The following is a 19,150-nucleotide window of genomic DNA, read 5'->3' on the forward strand; positions in this document are numbered from 1 at the left end:
TCCTGGTCGCAGGTCCTTGAGTTTTTCAAGAAGTTCTTTTTCTGTTATTATGGCGTCCAGCGGGTTTTGGTTATCTTTTATGGCCATTTCTAGCTTTTCCAGTTTTTTGCATATTTGGTGTTGCTCTGGTCTTAGTGTGTTTTTCTGGTATAATTTTTCAAAGTGGTTTACCCATGTGTCCCCATTTTGAATGGCCAAATCGTCGTGTTGTTTTTTGTGTAGTGTTTTCAAGTTTTCCCAGAAACAATTGGAATCAATGGATTCCTCCATGGAGCTGAGTGTATTCTTAATATATTGCTCTTTTTTGGTTCTGAGTGTGTTTCTGTATTGTGTTAGTGTCTGACAATAAGTAAGGCGTAGTTCCTCGTTTTCTGGATGTCTGTGTTTTTGGTTTGATATTTTTCTAAGTTTTTTCCTCATGTTATGGCAATCTCGGTCAAACCATTTTTCATAGTTTTTTGTTTTGGGTTTGTTCTTGCGAGCTTTCAAGTTTGCATTTGTTGCCAAATTATCAAAAATATTGTTTAGTTTACTAACTGCCCGGTTTACGCCTTCTTTATTGTGAGTGTATATGTTATCCAGAAAGGTGTCTAAGAGAGCTTGAGTTGATGCATTGCTAATTGTTTTCTGGTATTTTTCCGTGTCGTTTTTGGCCCATCTGTACGATTTTTTGGTGTTGTACAGTTTACTGGGTTGTGTTTCTATGTTGTTTGTTTCTGTCTTTTTGAGGAACATAGTAATTTGACTGTGATCTGACAGTGTTGTTTGTGGTTTGACTGTGAATGCTCTGAAAGAGGATGGGTCTAAGTCTGTAATCATATAGTCTACTGTGCTGCAGCCAAGAGGTGAGCAATAGGTCGATCTTCCTAGGAGGTCTCCTATGAACCTACCATTGACAATGTACAGACCCAGGTTTCGACAGAGCTGTAGTAGCTGTTTTCCATTGGTATTTGACTGCTTGTCGCAGTTATGCCTGTATGGAAGGGAAGGGATGTCAAAGTGGTTATTCCCGAAAACGTAATTGTTTCCCTGATTATTGGTGAAGTCTGGTTCTTCGCCCGTTCTTGAATTGAGGTCCCCACAGATCAACACGTTCCCCTGGGCCTGGTATTGGATAATTTCCCCCTCCATGTTGGAGAAGGTGTCCTCTTTAAAGTACGGGGAATCGATTGGAGGGATATAAAGTGCGCAAATGTAAACATCTTGGGTGTTTGAGATAATCTCCCTCTCAAGTTTGAGCCACATATGGTTTTCTCCCTTTTTTATAAATTTGATGTAATTCTTAAGTTCTGTTTTAAACCAGATCAGTATGCCTCCGGAGTCTCTGCCTTGGGTTACACTTGGTAATTTATTGGAGGGGACCACCAGCTCAGTGTACCCTTGGGGACAGCCAGTGTGTCCTTTTCCTTTATACCAAGTTTCCTGTAAAATTATAATATCTAGGTCTTTAGTTTCATCTATGAACTCTGGGGTCCTACTTTTCACTTCTCGCAGTGAAGAGCGTAGACCTTGGATATTCCAGGTCGAAATATATAAGGATTTCATGTTAAGTTTGATCTTTTACTATGATAGGTTAAAGAGTGGTACGTGTTTGTCGTGTCTAAGTGTGGGAAAAAAAAGATCACATCAGTTGTCTACAAAAGTTAATACAATTTGGTTACAGTTCTTTCTATTAATTAGTCCTTGATCCATAAGGCGGAAGTAGATGCTGCTGCACATCTGCTTATTGTCTCTTAATGGATTGTTTCTGTCTGAGGTATTGCGTACGTCCTGTGCATCTCTCCCTCTGTCTGGCTGGGAGCAGTCCTATTCCCCTGTGGGACAGGAGTGGTGCAGGTCTGATATTGTTGTTTTGCATGGGGATCCTCTCTGGTCTCGGTTGGTGTGTTGGTGGTCCTTGTAGTGTTCCTGATATGTACCCCGCTGATCTCTGGTGGTCGGGGGGGGGTCCTCTTGGAGTCTGGGTATGGACCCGGTTAAAAGCGACGTCCTTCAGGGCTTTAGCAAAGATCGATATTCTTTGCCTTTGGATGTGGACGTGGTCGTAAAGACATTCCTCATCGAGGGTGGGGTGTCGGGCCAGGTGTACGTTGTGGTTTGATTCGCAGTCTCTTGCTATGCTGGCATTTATCTCATGAATTGTGTTGTTGTTGAAGTCTGTTCTCGGCAATATTGTGGAAACAGTGATTCTAGTGTTTGGAAATGTACTGCTTGCTTTCCTAATCATTGCTCTGAGCGATGTTGCTACTTCTTTCTGTTGGGTCTTTAGGTCATTTGTGCCCGTGTGTATTATTATGTGTTGGGGGGAGCCTAATCTGGCTTTGGTCAGCCATCCCATGGCTCTGTTTGTTGTTGGGCACCAGATCTTTTCTACTTTACTTCTAGGGAATAGCTTTTTCTCCCATAGAAATTTCCCATTTGAGTCTATGAGTATTACGACGTCAGCCTTGTTTGTGTTTACTGTCTGGTGGCTTTCGCTTGGACTCATAGTGTGTGTGCTGGGCTGGGGTGTCTGGTGTGTGCGTACCTCTTGTGAGCGGCCCGCTTGTGGTTCCACGGTGGTGGGGGGAAGATTGCGAATCAGTATGCTGGTCGGTCTGTGTGGCACCCCTTGTATTGTGTGTCTGTTGCTTTTGTTCCGTGTGGGAGTGCAGCCGTTCCGTCCGGCTCTGTCTTGTCTTATCTCTAGCCTCTGGTTGCTGGTCTAATGGTGTTATCTCTCCTCTATGGCTCTCTTCTTTTTCCTGCAGCTCTTTCACCTGATTCCTAAGTAGATTCACCTGGTTCTCAAGTAGCTTCAGCTCTCTCTTGTGTCTCTCCCTCTCCTGATTTTGATCGTCATTCATTTTGAGGAAGTCCTCTCTAAGTTTAACCATCTCTATCTCTAATTGATTAAATTTATCTTTTGGTTGTATCTGGCTGTGTGATCCCGGGGTATGTGTCTGGTCGGCCCTGGAAGGCTCACTCACTTCCTGGCTAGGCTGGTCGGCCCTGGAGGGCTCACTCACTTCCTGGCTATGCTGCTCTTCTCTTGGTGAGCTGGGAATGGTAGGGGGACTATGTGTGGCTTCCTCCCTGGTAGTTATGCTGGGGTTTGTCAGTTGTATCGTGTGGCTGTGGTTCCCCGGGGTTAGTGTCTGGTTTGAACTGTGTGGCTCGTTCACCTCCTGACCAGGCAGATTTTCTCCTGGTAAGTTGTCAATGTTGGGGGGAGCGCGGGCCACTCTGGGGCTGTTCCTTCCCCCCTTAGTTAATTTTTTCAGTGTCCTGAAGGCCGTTGCAAATTTGTCGAGGTTGCCTTGCACTAATATTGTTCCGGTATTGTACGCGTTGACCGTCGTAGTTGAACTGTCTCCTGGTGTGTTAATTTTCATTATGGACCCATTTGCGGTATTTTCTAGCTTAACATTGGTATAGTGTGATTTTATTGCTGTGATCCAAGCCACTGGCTGATCTGAGTAGAAAATGAGGTTACTTTTTGTCCCATTGTTGTAACAGTCAGCAAAAAGTGTTTCTGGTTTTTCTCTCATCTGCTCATGCTTGATCGCTTTTATAGCTTTTTTTGCGGTGTTGGGGGAATCTGGAAGCGGGGCTGTTGTGGACCTTCTGATTCGCTCATTTTTGGTAAAGTATTGTTGATCTTAGAATAAGCTTTTCTGGGCCCCGGGTTTGGTGTTTCCCTCTCCCTGTTCGCGAACTTTCCCGGTCCCCCTCTCCGACCCCGTGGTCCCTGGGCCTCGGCTTCTGGGTTCACCCTTCTCAGGTCTGGGTCTGTGAGCCGCTGTTTCCCGGTGCCTTCGGGCTGTTCCCCTCCCCCTCAGAGGTCTCTGTGCCTCTGTCTCAGCCTGGCTCCTCGGGCCTTTCCCTGGCTTCAGTCTCCCTCCCTGGGCCCTGTACTCACAGTCTTGGTTTGCTTCTGGAAGCCTTCTGGTTGATCCCCTTCTCCTCAGAGGTCTCTGGGCCTGGCTCCTCGGGCCTTTCCCGGGCTTTCTAGCCCAGCCGCCGCTCGGGCTGTGCCTCGTTCGCCGTTCGGGTGCTGGACTGCGGTCGTCGCTCGGGTGCTGGACTGCGGCCGTCGCTCGGGTGCTGGACTGCAGTCGTCGCTCGGGTGCTGGACTGCGGTCGTCGCTCGGGTGCTGGACTGCGGTCGTCGCTCGGGTGCTGGACTGCGGCCGCCGATCGGGCCGTGTCTCGTTCGCCGCTCGGGCTCCCCGAGTCACCTCGTTCCGGCTGCCGCTGCGTCTCCGTGCGGCCTCCCCGATTCGCCTCGTTTCCCGCAGCGGCCTCCCCAAGTCTCCTCGCTCCGGCTGCCGCTGCGTCTCCGTGCGGCCTTCGCGCCTCGGTTCCCGATGCGGCCGAGTCACCTCGCTTCTGCTGCTGCTGTGGCCCCGTGCGGCCGCTGTTCTTTGGTTTGTATATTTTTTTTTTCCCTTATTTTTTTCCCTTATTTCTTTTTTTTCTTTGGCTTTTTTTTCCTAATTTCCTCTGGTTTTTTTTCCTTTGGTGGTCTCTTTGGTGGTCTTTTCCTTCCTTACTTAATCTAGACTAAACTAAACTTAAACTTAACTAAACAAACTAAACTAACTTAACTAGAACTAAATTTAACTTTAAAACCTTTTTAAACTTGAAATGAACCTTTTTTTTCCCCACTTTAAACACTAAAAACACTAAAAATTCAGCAGCCCATCTTCAGCATGTGTATTCACTCTGTCTGGCTGTCTGGCCCTCTCTCCCTCCCCCCTCTCTCTCTCTCCCTCCCCCCTCTCTCTCTCTCTCCCTCCCCCCTCTCTCTCCCTCCCCCCTCTCTCTCCCTCCCCCCCCCTCTCTCTCTCTCTCCCCCCCTCTCTCTCTCTCTCCCTCCCCCCTCTCTCTCTCTCTCTCCCTCCCCCCTCTCTCTCTCTCTCCCCCCTCTCTCTCTCTCTCCCTCCCCCCTCTCTCTCTCTCTCCCTCCCCCCTCTCTCTCTCTCTCCCTCCCCCCTCTCTCTCTCTCTCCCTCCCCCTCTCTCTCTCTCCCTCTCCCCCCTCTCTCTCTCTCTCCCTCCCCCTCTCTCTCTCTCCCTCCCCCCTCTCTCTCTCTCTCCCTCCCCCCTCTCTCTCTCTCTCTCCCTCCCCCCTCTCTCTCTCTCTCCCTCCCCCCTCTCTCTCTCTCTCCCTCCCCCCTCTCTCTCTCTCTCTCCCTCCCCCCTCTCTCCCTCCCCCCTCTCTCTCTCTCTCCCTCCCCCCTCTCTCTCTCTCTCCCTCCCCCCTCTCTCTCTCTCTCTCCCTCCCCCCTCTCTCTCTCTCCCTCCCCCTCTCTCTCTCTCTCCCTCCCCCCCTCTCTCCCTCCCCCTCTCTCTCCCCTCCCCCCTCTCTCTCTCTCTCCCTCCTCTCTCTCTCTCTCCCTCCCCCCTCTCTCTCTCTCTCCCTCCCCCCTCTCTCTCTCCCTCCCCCCCTCTCTCTCGCTCCCTCCCCCCTCTCTCTCTCTCTCTCCCTCCCCCCTCTCTCTCTCTCCCTCCCCCTCTCTCCCTCCCCCTCTCTCTCTCTCCCTCCCTCTCCCTCCCCCCTCGCTCTCTCTCTCTCCCCCCTCTCTCTCTCTCTCCCCCCTCTCTCTCTCTCCCCCCTCTCTCTCGCTCCCTCCCCCCTCTCTCTCGCTCCCTCCTCTCTCTCTCTCCCTCCCCCCTCTCTCTCTCCCTCCCCCCTCTCTCTCGCTCCCTCCCCCTCTCTCTCGCTCCCTCCCCCTCTCTCTCTCCCTCCCCCCTCGCTCTCTCTCTCTCTCCCTCCCCCCTCTCTCTCTCCCTCCCCCCTCGCTCTCTCTCTCTCTCCCTCCCCCCTCTCTCTCTCTCCCCTCTCTCTCTCTCCCTCCCCCCCTCTCTCTCCCTCCCCCCTCTCTCTCGCTCCCTCCCCACCTCTCTCTCGCTCCCTCCCCCTCTCTCTCTCGCTCCCTCCCCCCTCTCTCTCTCTCCCTCCCCCCTCTCTCTCTCTCCCTCCCTCTCTCTCCCTCCCCTCTCTCTCGCTCCCTCCCCCCTCTCTCTCTCTCTCCCTCCCCCCTCTCTCTCTCTCCCTCCCTCTCTCTCCCTCCCCTCTCTCTCGCACCCTCCCCCCTCTCTCTCTCTCCCTCCCCCCTCTCTCGCACCCTCCCCCCTCTCTCTCTCTCCCTCCCCCCTCTCTCTCTCCCTCCCCCCTCTCTCTCTCTCCTTCCCCCCTCTCTCTCTCTGAATTCAATTTCAATTCAATTCAAATCGCTTTATTGGCATGATAAGTTACATCTTATGTTGCCAAAGCATCAAAATACATTTATGGTTGAGCACATAAACGCAGTTCTATTCATAGTGTATAAACAGGTATATCCCTGAGTGTATAAATATACATTCGCATTGTTTATATATATTCATTTCTTAGTTTACTGGTTGTCCCTCTGTTCATGGCAAGCTGTAACATAGTGTGCCGCCAGTGTTACACAGCTTCTCTCCTCTCCCAGTAGGAATGGGAGTTTTTGGTTGTCATTCAGATTTCTGAATTCAGGGCTTATTTGTGAGAATTTTTGGTAGAAATTCTCCCTGATGTCCTGATATTTTCCACAGGCTGTGAGGAAGTGCATCTCTGTCTCCACTACTCCCTGACTGCAGTGAGCGTATATCCTGTCTTCTCTGGGCAGCCTGGTCTGCCTGTGTCTGCCTTTTTCGATCGCTAGGCTATGTTCGCTAAGTCTGTACCTTGTCAAGGTTCTTCTCCGTTTGTTATCCTTTACCATGGTCAGGTAATCAGCTATGTTGTATTGTCTGTTTTGGGCCAAGTAGCAATTGAGTTTGCTTTGGGTTTTTGTTGTTTCTGCAGCGACGATTGTGTTGGGTCGAATTCTTTGTGTTACCCTGTCACTGTCCTGGGACTGGTTATTGTTAGTATTGTTAGTAGTTACTTCACTGAGTCCCAGGACTAGTTGACTGAGGGTATTCTTCTTTATGGTCAGCTCTTGGCATTTCAGGGCGTCGTAGTGATAGCATTGGGGGTTGCTCATTTGTAGGTGATTCCAAAATTTGGTGGCTCTTTTTTGGATAGTGATTATTAATGGATATTGGCCTAGTTCCGCCCTGCATGCATTGTTTACTGTTTTCCTTTGAGTCCGGAGGATACTTTTACAGAATTCTGCATGTAGGATCTCAGTTGGGTGTTTGTCCCATTTTGCGAATTCTTGTTGAGTTAGCGGTCCCCATACCTCACTGCCATAGAGTGCAATTGGTTCAATTACTGATTTGAAAATTTTGAGCCAAATGCTAATTGGGATTTCTATTTGGATTGATTTTTTGATGGCATAGAAAGCCCTTCTTGCTTTCTCTTTCAGTTCATTCACAGCCAGTTTGAAGTTTCCCGTAGAACTGATTTTTAAGCCCAAGTATGTGTAGTTAGTGGTTTGTTCAATTTTGGTTGTTCCTACTGTGAAATTTATTTTGGGTCCCTGATGTTTGGATCTTTGCTGGAACACAAGGACTTTGGTTTTTTGGGGATTTATTGTCAGGGCCCAAGTCTGGCAGTACGACTCCAGCAGGTCCAGGTTCTGCTGTAGACCCTCTTTAGTTGGTGACAGCAGAACCAGGTCGTCTGCATAGAGGAGGAATTTAACCTTGGATTCATATAGGGTGAGGCCGGGTGCTGTAGATTGTTCAAGTAGTTTTGCCAATCCATTTATGTAAATATTAAAGAGTGTCGGTGAGATTGGCGAGCCCTGCGTCACCCCCCGCCCCTGTGGGAAGTATTTTGTTTGTTTGTCTCCAATTTTAACTGCACATTTGTTGTTTGTATACATTGATTTAATTACATCATATGTTTTCCCTCCTACCCCGCTTTCGATAAGTTTCAGGAATAAACCGTCATGCCAGATGGAGTCGAAAGCCTTCTGGAAATCTACAAAGCATGCGTAGATTTTGCTTTTGTTATGGTGAACGTGTTTGTCAATTAGGGTCTGTAGGGGTGAAGATATGATCGGATGTTCTATAGTTTGGCAGGAATCCAATTTGGCTTTTACTCAAGACATTGTGCTCCTCAAGGAAGTTTATAAGTCTTTTGTTTATGATGCTACAGAATACCTTCCCCAGGTTACTGTTTACACAGATGCCTCAATAGTTGTTTGGGTCGATTTTGTCCCCACTTTTGTATATGGGCGTTATGAGTCCTTTGTTCCAGATATCAGGGAAATAACCGACACTCAGAACCAAGTTGAAGAGTTTTAGGATAGCCAGTTTCTTTTTGTTGTCTGTGTGTTTAATCATCTCGTTTAGTATGCCGTCTGCCCCGCAGGCTTTCCCTGGTCGCAGGTCCTTGATTTTTTCAAGAAGTTCTTTTTCTGTTATTATGGCGTCCAGCGGGTTTTGGTTATCTTTTATGGCCATTTCTAGCTTTTCCAGTTTTTTGCATATTTGGTGTTGCTCTGGTCTTAGTGTGTTTTTCTGGTATAATTTTTCAAAGTGGTTTACCCATGTGTCCCCATTTTGAATGGCCAAATCGTCGTGTTGTTTTTTGTGTAGTGTTTTCAAGTTTTCCCAGAAACAATTGGAATCAATGGATTCCTCCATGGAGCTGAGTGTATTCTTAATATATTGCTCTTTTTTGGTTCTGAGTGTGTTTCTGTATTGTGTTAGTGTCTGACAATAAGTAAGGCGTAATTCCTCGTTTTCTGGATGTCTGTGTTTTTGGTTTGATATTTTTCTAAGTTTTTTCCTCATGTTATGGCAATCTCGGTCAAACCATTTTTCATAGTTTTTTGTTTTGGGTTTGTTCTTGCGAGCTTTCAAGTTTGCATTTGTTGCCAAATTATCAAAAATATTGTTTAGTTTAATAACTGCCCGGTTTACGCCTTCTTTATTGTGAGTGTATATGTTATCCAGAAAGGTGTCTAAGAGAGCTTGAGTTGATGCATTGCTAATTGTTTTCTGGTATTTTTCCGTGTCATTTTTGGCCCATCTGTACGATTTTTTGGTGTTGTACAGTTTACTGGGTTGTGTTTCTGTGTTGGTTGTTTCTGTCTTTTTGAGGAACATAGTAATTTGACTGTGATCTGACAGTGTTGTTTGTGGTTTGACTGTGAATGCTCTGAAAGAGGATGGGTCTAAGTCTGTAATCATATAGTCTACTGTGCTGCAGCCAAGAGGTGAGCAATAGGTCGATCTTCCTAGGAGGTCTCCTATGAACCTACCATTGACAATGTACAGACCCAGGTTTCGACAGAGCTGTAGTAGCTGTTTTCCATTGGTATTTGACTGCTTGTCGCAGTTATGCCTGTATGGAAGGGAAGGGATGTCAAAGTGGTTATTCCCGAAAACGTAATTGTTTCCCTGATTATTGGTGAAGTCTGGTTCTTCGCCCGTTCTTGAATTGAGGTCCCCACAGATCAACACGTTCCCCTGGGCCTGGTATTGGATAATTTCCCCCTCCATGTTGGAGAAGGTGTCCTCTTTAAAGTACGGGGAATCGATTGGAGGGATATAAAGTGCGCAAATGTAAACATCTTGGGTGTTTGAGATAATCTCCCCTCTCAAGTTTGAGCCACATATGGTTTTCTCCCTTTTTTATAAATTTGATGTAATTCTTAAGTTCTGTTTTAAACCAGATCAGTATGCCTCCGGAGTCTCTGCCTTGGGTTACACTTGGTAATTTATTGGAGGGGACCACCAGCTCAGTGTACCCTTGGGGACAGCCAGTGTGTCCTTTTCCTTTATACCAAGTTTCCTGTAAAATTATAATATCTAGGTCTTTAGTTTCATCTATGAACTCTGGGGTCCTACTTTTCACTTCTCGCAGTGAAGAGCGTAGACCTTGGATATTCCAGGTCGAAATATATAAGGATTTCATGTTAAGTTTGATCTTTTACTATGATAGGTTAAAGAGTGGTACGTGTTTGTCGTGTCTAAGTGTGGGAAAAAAAAGATCACATCAGTTGTCTACAAAAGTTAATACAATTTGGTTACAGTTCTTTCTATTAATTAGTCCTTGATCCATAAGGCGGAAGTAGATGCTGCTGCACATCTGCTTATTGTCTCTTAATGGATTGTTTCTGTCTGAGGTATTGCGTACGTCCTGTGCATCTCTCCCTCTGTCTGGCTGGGAGCAGTCCTATTCCCCTGTGGGACAGGAGTGGTGCAGGTCTGATATTGTTGTTTTGCATGGGGATCCTCTCTGGTCTCGGTTGGTGTGTTGGTGGTCCTTGTAGTGTTCCTGATATGTACCCCCGCTGATCTCTGGTGGTCGGGGGGGGTCCTCTTGGAGTCTGGGTATGGACCCGGTTAAAAGCGACGTCCTTCAGGGCTTTAGCAAAGATCGATATTCTTTGCCTTTGGATGTGGACGTGGTCGTAAAGACATTCCTCATCGAGGGTGGGGTGTCGGGCCAGGTGTACGTTGTGGTTTGATTCGCAGTCTCTTGCTATGCTGGCATTTATCTCATGAATTGTGTTGTTGTTGAAGTCTGTTCTCGGCAATATTGTGGAAACAGTGATTCTAGTGTTTGGAAATGTACTGCTTGCTTTCCTAATCATTGCTCTGAGCGATGTTGCTACTTCTTTCTGTTGGGTCTTTAGGTCATTTGTGCCCGTGTGTATTATTATGTGTTGGGGGGAGCCTAATCTGGCTTTGGTCAGCCATCCCATGGCTCTGTTTGTTGTTGGGCACCAGATCTTTTCTACTTTACTTCTAGGGAATAGCTTTTTCTCCCATAGAAATTTCCCATTTGAGTCTATGAGTATTACGACGTCAGCCTTGTTTGTGTTTACTGTCTGGTGGCTTTCGCTTGGACTCATAGTGTGTGTGCTGGGCTGGGGTGTCTGGTGTGTGCGTACCTCTTGTGAGCGGCCCGCTTGTGGTTCCACGGTGGTGGGGGGAAGATTGCGAATCAGTATGCTGGTCGGTCTGTGTGGCACCCCTTGTATTGTGTGTCTGTTGCTTTTGTTCCGTGTGGGAGTGCAGCCGTTCCGTCCGGCTCTGTCTTGTCTTATCTCTAGCCTCTGGTTGCTGGTCTAATGGTGTTATCTCTCCTCTATGGCTCTCTTCTTTTTCCTGCAGCTCTTTCACCTGATTCCTAAGTAGATTCACCTGGTTCTCAAGTAGCTTCAGCTCTCTCTTGTGTCTCTCCCTCTCCTGATTTTGATCGTCATTCATTTTGAGGAAGTCCTCTCTAAGTTTAAACCATCTCTATCTCTAATTGATTAAATTTATCTTTTGGTTGTATCTGGCTGTGTGATCCCGGGGTATGTGTCTGGTCGGCCCCTGGAAGGCTCACTCACTTCCTGGCTAGGCTGGTCGGCCCTGGAGGGCTCACTCACTTCCTGGCTATGCTGCTCTTCTCTTGGTGAGCTGGGAATGGTAGGGGGGACTATGTGTGGCTTCCTCCCTGGTAGTTATGCTGGGGTTTGTCAGTTGTATCGTGTGGCTGTGGTTCCCCGGGGTTAGTGTCTGGTTTGAACGGTGTGGCTCGTTCACCTCCTGACCAGGCAGATTTTCTCCTGGTAAGTTGTCAATGTTGGGGGGAGCGCGGGCCACTCTGGGGCTGTTCCTTTCCCCCTTAGTTAATTTTTTCAGTGTCCTGAAGGCCGTTGCAAATTTGTCGAGGTTGCCTTGCACTAATATTGTTCCGGTATTGTACGCGTTGACCGTCGTAGTTGAACTGTCTCCTGGTGTGTTAATTTTCATTATGCCCATTTGCGGTATTTTCTAGCTTAACATTGGTATAGTGTGATTTTATTGCTGTGATCCAAGCCACTGGCTGATCTGAGTAGAAAATGAGGTTACTTTTTGTCCCATTGTTGTAACAGTCAGCAAAAAGTGTTTCTGGTTTTTCTCTCATCTGCTCATGCTTGATCGCTTTTATAGCTTTTTTTGCGGTGTTGGGGGGAATCTGGAAGCGGGGCTGTTGTGGATCTTCTGATTCGCTCATTTTTGGTAAAGTATTGTTGATCTTAGAATAAGCTTTTCTGGGGCCCCGGGTTTGGTGTTTCCCTCTCCCTGTTCGCGAACTTTCCCGGTCCCCTCTCCGACCCCGTGGTCCCTGGGCCTCGGCTTCTGGGTTCACCCTTCTCAGGTCTGGGTCTGAGAGCCGCTGTTTCCCGGTGCCTTCGGGCTGTTCCCCTCCCCCTCAGAGGTCTCTGTGCCTCTGTCTCGGCCTGGCTCCTCGGGCCTTTCCCTGGCTTCAGTCTCCCTCCCTGGGCCCTGTACTCACAGTCTTGGTTTGCTTCTGGAAGCCTTCTGGTTGATCCCCTTCTCCTCAGAGGTCTCTGGGCCTGGCTCCTCGGGCCTTTCCCGGGCTTTCTAGCCCAGCCGCCGCTCGGGCTGTGCCTCGTTCGCCGTTCGGGTGCTGGACTGCGGTCGTCGCTCGGGTGCTGGACTGCGGCCGTCGCTCGGGTGCTGGACTGCGGCCGCCGATCGGAGCCGTGTCTCGTTCGCCGCTTGGGCTCCCCGAGTCACCTCGTTCCAGCTGCCGCTGCGTCTCCGTGCGGCCTCCCCGATTCGCCTCGTTTCCCGAAGCGGCCTCCCCGAGTCTCCTCGCTCCGGCTGCCGCTGTGTCTCCATGCGGCCTTCGCGCCTCGGTTCCCTAGGATGCGGCCGAGTCACCTCGCTTCTGCTGCTGCTGTGGCCCCGTGCGGCCGCTGTTTCTTTGGTTTGTATATTTTTTTTCCCCTTATTTCTTTTTTTTCTTTGGCTTTTTTTTTTTCTAATTTCCTCTGTTTTTTTTTCCTTTGGTGTTCTCTTTGGTGGTCTTTTCCTTCCTTACTTAATCTCGACTAAACTAACTTAACTTAACCTTAACCAAACAAACTAAACTAACTTAACTAGAACTAAATTTAACTTTAAAAACCTTTTTAAACTTGAAATGAACCTTTTTTTCCCCCACTCTCCCCCCTCACACCCCCCGACCCCACTCTCCCCCCCTCACACACCCCCGACCCCACACTCCCACCCCCCCGACCCCACACTCCCCCCTCACACCCCCGACCCCACTCTCCCCCCTCACCCCACTCTCCCCTCACACCCCCCGACCCATTCACCCCCCTCACACCCCCCGACCCCACTCTCCCCCCGACCCCACTCTCCCCCCTCCACACCCCCGACCCCACTCTCCCCCCTCACACCCCCGACCCCCACTCTCCCCTCACACCCCCCGACCCCACTCTCCCCCCTCACACCCCCCGACCCCACTCTCCCCCCTCACACACCCCCGACCCCACACTCCCACCCCCGACCCCACACTCCCCCCTCACACCCCCGACCCCACTCTCCCCCGACCCCACTCTCCCCCCCTCACACCCCCCGACCCCACTCTCCCCCCTCACACCCCCCGACCCCACTCTCCCCCCTCACACCCCCCGACCCCACTCTCCCCCCTCACACCCCCCCGACCCCACTCTCCCCCCTCACACCCCCCGAACCCACTCTCCCCCCTCACACCCCCCGACCCCACTCTCCCCCCTCACACCCCCCGACCCCACTCTCCCCCCTCACACCCCCCCGACCCCACTCTCCCCCCTCACACCCCCCGACCCCACTCTCCCCCCTCACACCCCCCCGACCCCACTCTCCCCCCTCACACCCCCCGACCCCACTCTCCCCCCCCTCACACCCCCCCGACCCCACTCTCCCCCCTCACACCCCCCGACCCCACCCTCCCCCCTCACACCCCCCGACCCCACTCTCCCCCCTCACACCCCCCGACCCCACTCTCCCCCCTCACTACCCCCCGACCCCACTCTCCCCCCCGACCCCACTCTCCCCCCTCACACCCCCCGACCCCACTCTCCCCCCCTCACACCCCCCGACCCCACTCTCCCCCCTCACACCCCCCGACCCCACTCTCCCCCCTCACCCCCCCGACCCCACTCTCCCCCCTCACACACCCCCGACCCCACACTCCCACCCCCGACCCCACACTCCCCCCACACACCCCCGACCCCTCTCCCCCCTCACCCCCCTCACCCCCCGACCCCACTCTCCCCCCTCACCCCCCCGACCCCACTCTCCCCCCTCACACCCCCCAACCCCACTCTCCCCCCTCACCACCCCGACCCCCACTCTCCCCCCTCACACCCCCCAACCCCACTCTCCCCCCTCACACCCCCCCGACCCCACTCTCCTCCCCCCGACCCCACTCTCCCCCCTCACACCCCCCGACCCCACTCTCCCCCCCCCCCCCCCCACCCCCACTCTCCTCCTCACACCCCGGACCCTCCTCTCGACACACCCCGGACCATCCCCCTCGCACCCTGGATCCCCACCCCCAACCCCGACACCTCCCTTACGATTCTGGGCTGAATGTTGAGAGTCTCTCGCTTACCATCTCCAAGCTGTTGGCCGTGCGACTGATCTTTGCCACAACGTACAAACGCTGCAACTGCACCTTAACCACGACATTGTCTGAAGGGGCAGGAGAGTCGAAGAGAGGGTGAATGAAGCCCTGATACACCATCACCACATCCAGCTCCGTACTCGGGTTCTGGATATACGACGGGCTGGTGTTAATCTCAACCTATGGAGAGGAGAGGGAGGGTCAGTGTATGCACTGGATAGAGCGCGCGAGGGGAGAGCGCGGGCGAGGGAAGAGCGCACGAGGGACGGGGGGGGGGGGGGCGGGGGCGGAGAGGGCGTCAGTGTAACCGATGGATAGAGAGAGAGAAGTGAGCGGGAGAGAGAGCGAGGGAGTGGGAGGATCAGTGTGACCGATGGATGGGGAGAAGTTGCGAGCGAGCAGGGGAAATCGGGTTGTCCGCAGTGCTCACCTTGTCTGGCTGAGAGCTGTTCCGCGGCTGCATGTACGTCACCAGGTGGAGGCCAGGCATGAAGTTCAACCTTTGACACTGTCCCAGCGAGGTGATGAAAGTGGTCTCCGAGCCCCACCAACCGTAGATCCCCGACACCGGCTCCACCTGACACTTCACCTGATCTACAAAGGGAAAGAGAGAGAGAGAGAGAGAGAGAGGCCCCAATCAGACAAATCATCAGGCTCCGAGAGAGCTGCCCATTGAATCCCCGGCACCCTTCACCGTCTCATGGGATCCCAGACCAGTTTGGTCACTGGCTCGCTGCTCTATGAAGAGATCCCCGACCAGTACGACGCCCTCGCATGCCCAGCACGGCCACCTCCTTTGGTCGGCAGCGTGAGAAGCAGTGGGATAACGGGGCTGCGGCAGAGCGTCATACTCCGCTGGAGTTTAGAGTAAGAGGTGACTTGATTGAAACATATAAGATCCTGAGGGGTCTGGACAGGCTGGATGCGGAGAGGATGTTTCCTCTTGTGGGAGAATCTAGAACTAGGGGTCACGGTTTAAAAATAAGGGGTCGCCCATTTAAGACAGAGATGAGGAGACATTTTTTCTCAGAGGGTCGTGAATCTTTGGAACTCTCTTCCTCAGAGGGCGGTGGAAGCAGTATCTTTGAATACTTTTAAGGCAGAGGTGGCTAGATTCTTGGTAAGCAAGGGGGTGAAAGGTTATCGGGGGTAGGCGGGAATGTGGAGTCATCGGATCAGCCATGATCTTATTGAACGGCGGAGCAGGCTCGAGGGGCCTACTCCTGCTCCTAATTCGTATGTGTGTTATATGTATCTGCGTGTCCCTCGATGGTCAGGCTGGAACCTGCAACCCTGCCTCACCAGCCAGATACAGCCGTGGGACAAGTTGGGGGGGGCGGTAAACCAATGCAGGCACCAGGTGCAAGCAGCAATGCTGTGCTGCTGGGACAAGCTGCGCCTGAACCGGTGCTGGGGGCCGAGTCCTAGTCGAGAGGATAAATCGGGCTGTGGGACAGACTGTAATCCAATAAAGAGTGGGGGGGGAGGTCCGGGTGGAAATAATAACAGCTTAAAGATATAAAACAGGGAGATGAGCAAAAAAGAGATAAATATAAATTCTCGGGGAACAGAAAAGATTACATGAAACAATCTGTTAAAAAGTAAAGCAGGAATGATCAATGAAAAAGATCATATTAAATTGCCGGTACAGGAGACTTTGTTTATCCGGAGGTTGTATGTCCGGAAACCTCGATCTACCGGCAGAAATCAGGAGCCGTTTTGTTAGGTTTTTTTTCTTCTCGTGGCTTTTTTTTCCCCCAACAGTCAGGCTCTGGAAAGTCTCTCTGAAGCTGTTGCTAAGCTACAGAGACGCTTCCAAGGTACGGGCTGGCTGTTTGAAGCTGTTGCTAAGCAACAGTGTTTGTTGCCAGATACGGGGATGAAAACCTCCATATGCTTCAACATTAACGCTGGTATGTCCGGCAGTTTTGATGGGACGGCAACAGCTCGGTCCCGTCGGTGCCGGATATCACAAAGTTTCCTGTATATCAATGTACAAAACGCCAGCAATCACGTGTGATAGGTGAAAAAGTGTGACAACTACACCATCAGGGCATGTGGGCAGCAAGGTTCCCTTTATTTTTTTTGGATACATAAGAACATTAGAAATAGGAGCAGGAGTCGGCCATTTGGCCCCTCGAGCCTGCTCCGCCATTCAATAAGATCATGGCTGATCTTCGACCTCATCTCCATCTTCCGGCCCGATCCCCATATTCCTTAATTCCCAAAAATCTATCGATCTCTGTCTTGAATATACTCAATGACTGAGCCTCCACAGCCCTCTGGGGCAGAGAATTCCAAAGATTCACCACCCTCTGAGTGAAGAAATTTCTCCTCATCTCAGTCCTAAATGGCCGACCCCTTATTCTGAGACTGTGACCCCTCGTTCTAGACCCCCCAGCCAGGGGAAACATCCTCCCTGCATCCAGTCTGTCTAGCCGTCAGAATTTGATACGTTTCAATGAGCTCCCCTCTCATTCTTCTAAACTCTAGTGAATACAGGCCTAGTCGACCCAATCTCTCCTCATAAGACAGTCCTGCCATCCCAGGAATCAGTCTGGTGAACCTTCGCTGCACTCCCTCTATGGCAAGTATATCCTTTCTTAGGTAAGGAGACCAAAACTGTACACAGTACTCCAGGTCCTGTATAACTGCATGAACTAATTAATTGGTGAAGAGGCTCGAGGGGCCAAATGGCCTCATGTTCCCCAACTAACCCTCTGATCCATGTACCTGATACAGAGTTTGGCTCCCTGATATCAATCAACCAACCGAGGAATGGATAGAAAGTCATCAGTAGATTTATAATAAAACTGACTAAAGTAACTTATTTTTCTTTTAGTAACTGGGCAATTTACCTGCGAAAGAGAGGCAGACGCCTGTCTGAACACACCATCCGAGTAACCCTGCGGCTTGAGGGGGTGACACACGGCTCTGTCCAAACACCAAACAGGACTGGCAGTCTGGAAGGAGTCTCGCCAAACCCAGACAGCCCACGTGAGGACACTGTGGGAACAACACGCCGTCAGTGACTGGAACTCTGCACACACACACACACACACTCAGATAGTTCACCTGGTGTCAGGACCTCGAGCGGGAGACTGGGCCCCCACCCACACCGTCGCAGGCACGCACTCCCCCCGTCGCACACGCCCCTCTCCCCCACGTCGCACGCGCCCCTCCCTCCCCGTCGCTCACGCCCCTCCCTCTCCGTGGCACGGCCCCCCCCCCCAGTCGCACGCGCCCCTCCCTCCCCCGTGGCGGCCCATCTCCCCCCGTCGCACGCGCCCCTCTCCCCCCGCGTCGCACGGCCCCTCCCTCCCCGTCGCACGGCCCCCTCCCTCCCCGTCGCACGGCCCCTCCCTCCCCGTCGCACGGCCCCTCCCTCCCCGTCGCACGGCCCCTCCCTCCCCGTCGCACGCGCTCCTCTCTCTCCGTCGCACGGCCCTTCCCTCCCCGTCGCACGGCCCCTCCCTCCCCGTCGCACGGCCCCTCCCTCCCCGTCGCACGGCCCCTCCCTCCCCGTCGCACGCGCTCCTCTCTCTCCGTCGCACGGCCCCTCCCTCCCCGTCGCACGCGCTCCTCTCTCTCCGTCGCACGGCCCCTCCCTCCCCGTCGCACGGCCCCTCCCTCCCCGTCGCACGGCCCCTCCCTCCCCGTCGCACGCGCTCCTCTCTCTCCGTCGCACGGCCCTTCCCTCCCCCGTCGCACGGCCCTTCCCTCCCCGTCGCACGCGCTCCTCTCTCTCCGTCGCACGGCCCCTCCCTCCCCGTCGCACGCGCTCCTCTCTCTCCGTCGCACGGCCCTTCCCTCCCCGTCGCACGCGCTCCTCTCTCTCCGTCGCACGGCCCCTCCCTCCCCGTCGCACGGCCCCTCCCTCCCCGTCGCACGGCCCCTCCCTCCCCGTCGCACGGCCCCTCCCTCCCCGTCGCACGCGCTCCTCTCTCTCCGTCGCACGGCCCCTCCCTCCCCGTCGCACGCGCTCCTCTCTCTCCGTCGCACGGCCCCTCCCTCACCGTCGCACGGCCCCTCCCTCCCCGTCGCACGGCCCCTCCCTCCCCGTCGCACGGGCCCCCTCCCTCCCCGTCGCACGCGCTCCTCTCTCCATCGCACGCGCTCCTCTCTCTCCGTCGCACGGCCCCTCTCTCCCCCGTCGCACGGCCCCGCTCCCCGCCGCACGCGCCTCTCCCCCCGCCACACACGCGCCCCTCTCCCCCGTCGCACGCGCCCCTCCCCCCCGCCGCACGCGCCCCTCTCCCCCGCCGCACAGGCCTCTCCCCCGCCGCACACGCCCCTCTCCCCCGCCGCACGCACCCCTCCCCCCCGTCGCACGCACCCCTCTCCCCCGCCGCACACACCTCTCCCCGCCGCACGCGCCCCTCTCCCCCGCCGCACGCACCCCTCCCCCCGTCGCACGCACCCCTCCCCCCCGCCGCACGCGCCCCTCTCCCCCGCCGCACGTGCCCCTCTCCCCCGCCGCACGTGCCCCTCTCCCCCGCCGCACGCCCCTCTCCCCCCCGCCGCATGCGCCCCTCTCCCCCCCGCCGCATGCGCCCCTCTCCCCCCGCCGCACGTCCCCCTCCGCACGCACCCCTCTCCCCGTCACACGCTCTATCCGCACGCCTCCTCTCTCCCCGTCGCACGTCCCTCTCCGCATGCACCCCTCTCTCCCCGTCGCACGTCCCCCTCTGCACGCACCCCTCTTTCCCCATCACACGCCCCTGCACTCACCGTGCTGTGTGGCTGGTAACTCTGGCAACGTGCCTGACACCACACGCACTCGGGGGTCCTTACTGCAGGCCTCCTCCACCCCGTACAGCGAGCAATAATCCAGATGCACCTTCAACAG

At 53.3% G+C, this 19,150-nt stretch overlaps 1 protein-coding gene across 1 annotated transcript in view; it reads right to left on the bottom strand.

Annotated features, from left to right (window-relative positions):
• The window catches only part of megf8 (multiple EGF-like-domains 8), a 93,079-nt gene extending 75,772 nt beyond the window's left edge, over positions 1–17,307 (bottom strand). Inside the window, exons 1-3 of the mRNA XM_086002419.1 lie at positions 17,160–17,307; positions 14,732–14,895; positions 14,290–14,481 (exon numbers count right to left, since the gene is read on the bottom strand). Coding sequence (XP_085858545.1) covers positions 14,290–14,481; positions 14,732–14,791 — 252 coding nt within the window. The 5' untranslated portion in view covers positions 14,792–14,895; positions 17,160–17,307. The remainder of the gene's footprint in view (positions 1–14,289; positions 14,482–14,731; positions 14,896–17,159) is intronic.
• Between the last annotated feature and the right edge of the window lie 1,843 nt (positions 17,308–19,150).

The sequence above is a fragment of the Somniosus microcephalus genome, chromosome 12 (assembly GCF_052327205.1).
Source record: "Somniosus microcephalus isolate GS21.2 chromosome 12, FLI_Smic_1.0, whole genome shotgun sequence".
Lineage (NCBI taxonomy): Eukaryota > Metazoa > Chordata > Chondrichthyes > Squaliformes > Somniosidae > Somniosus > Somniosus microcephalus.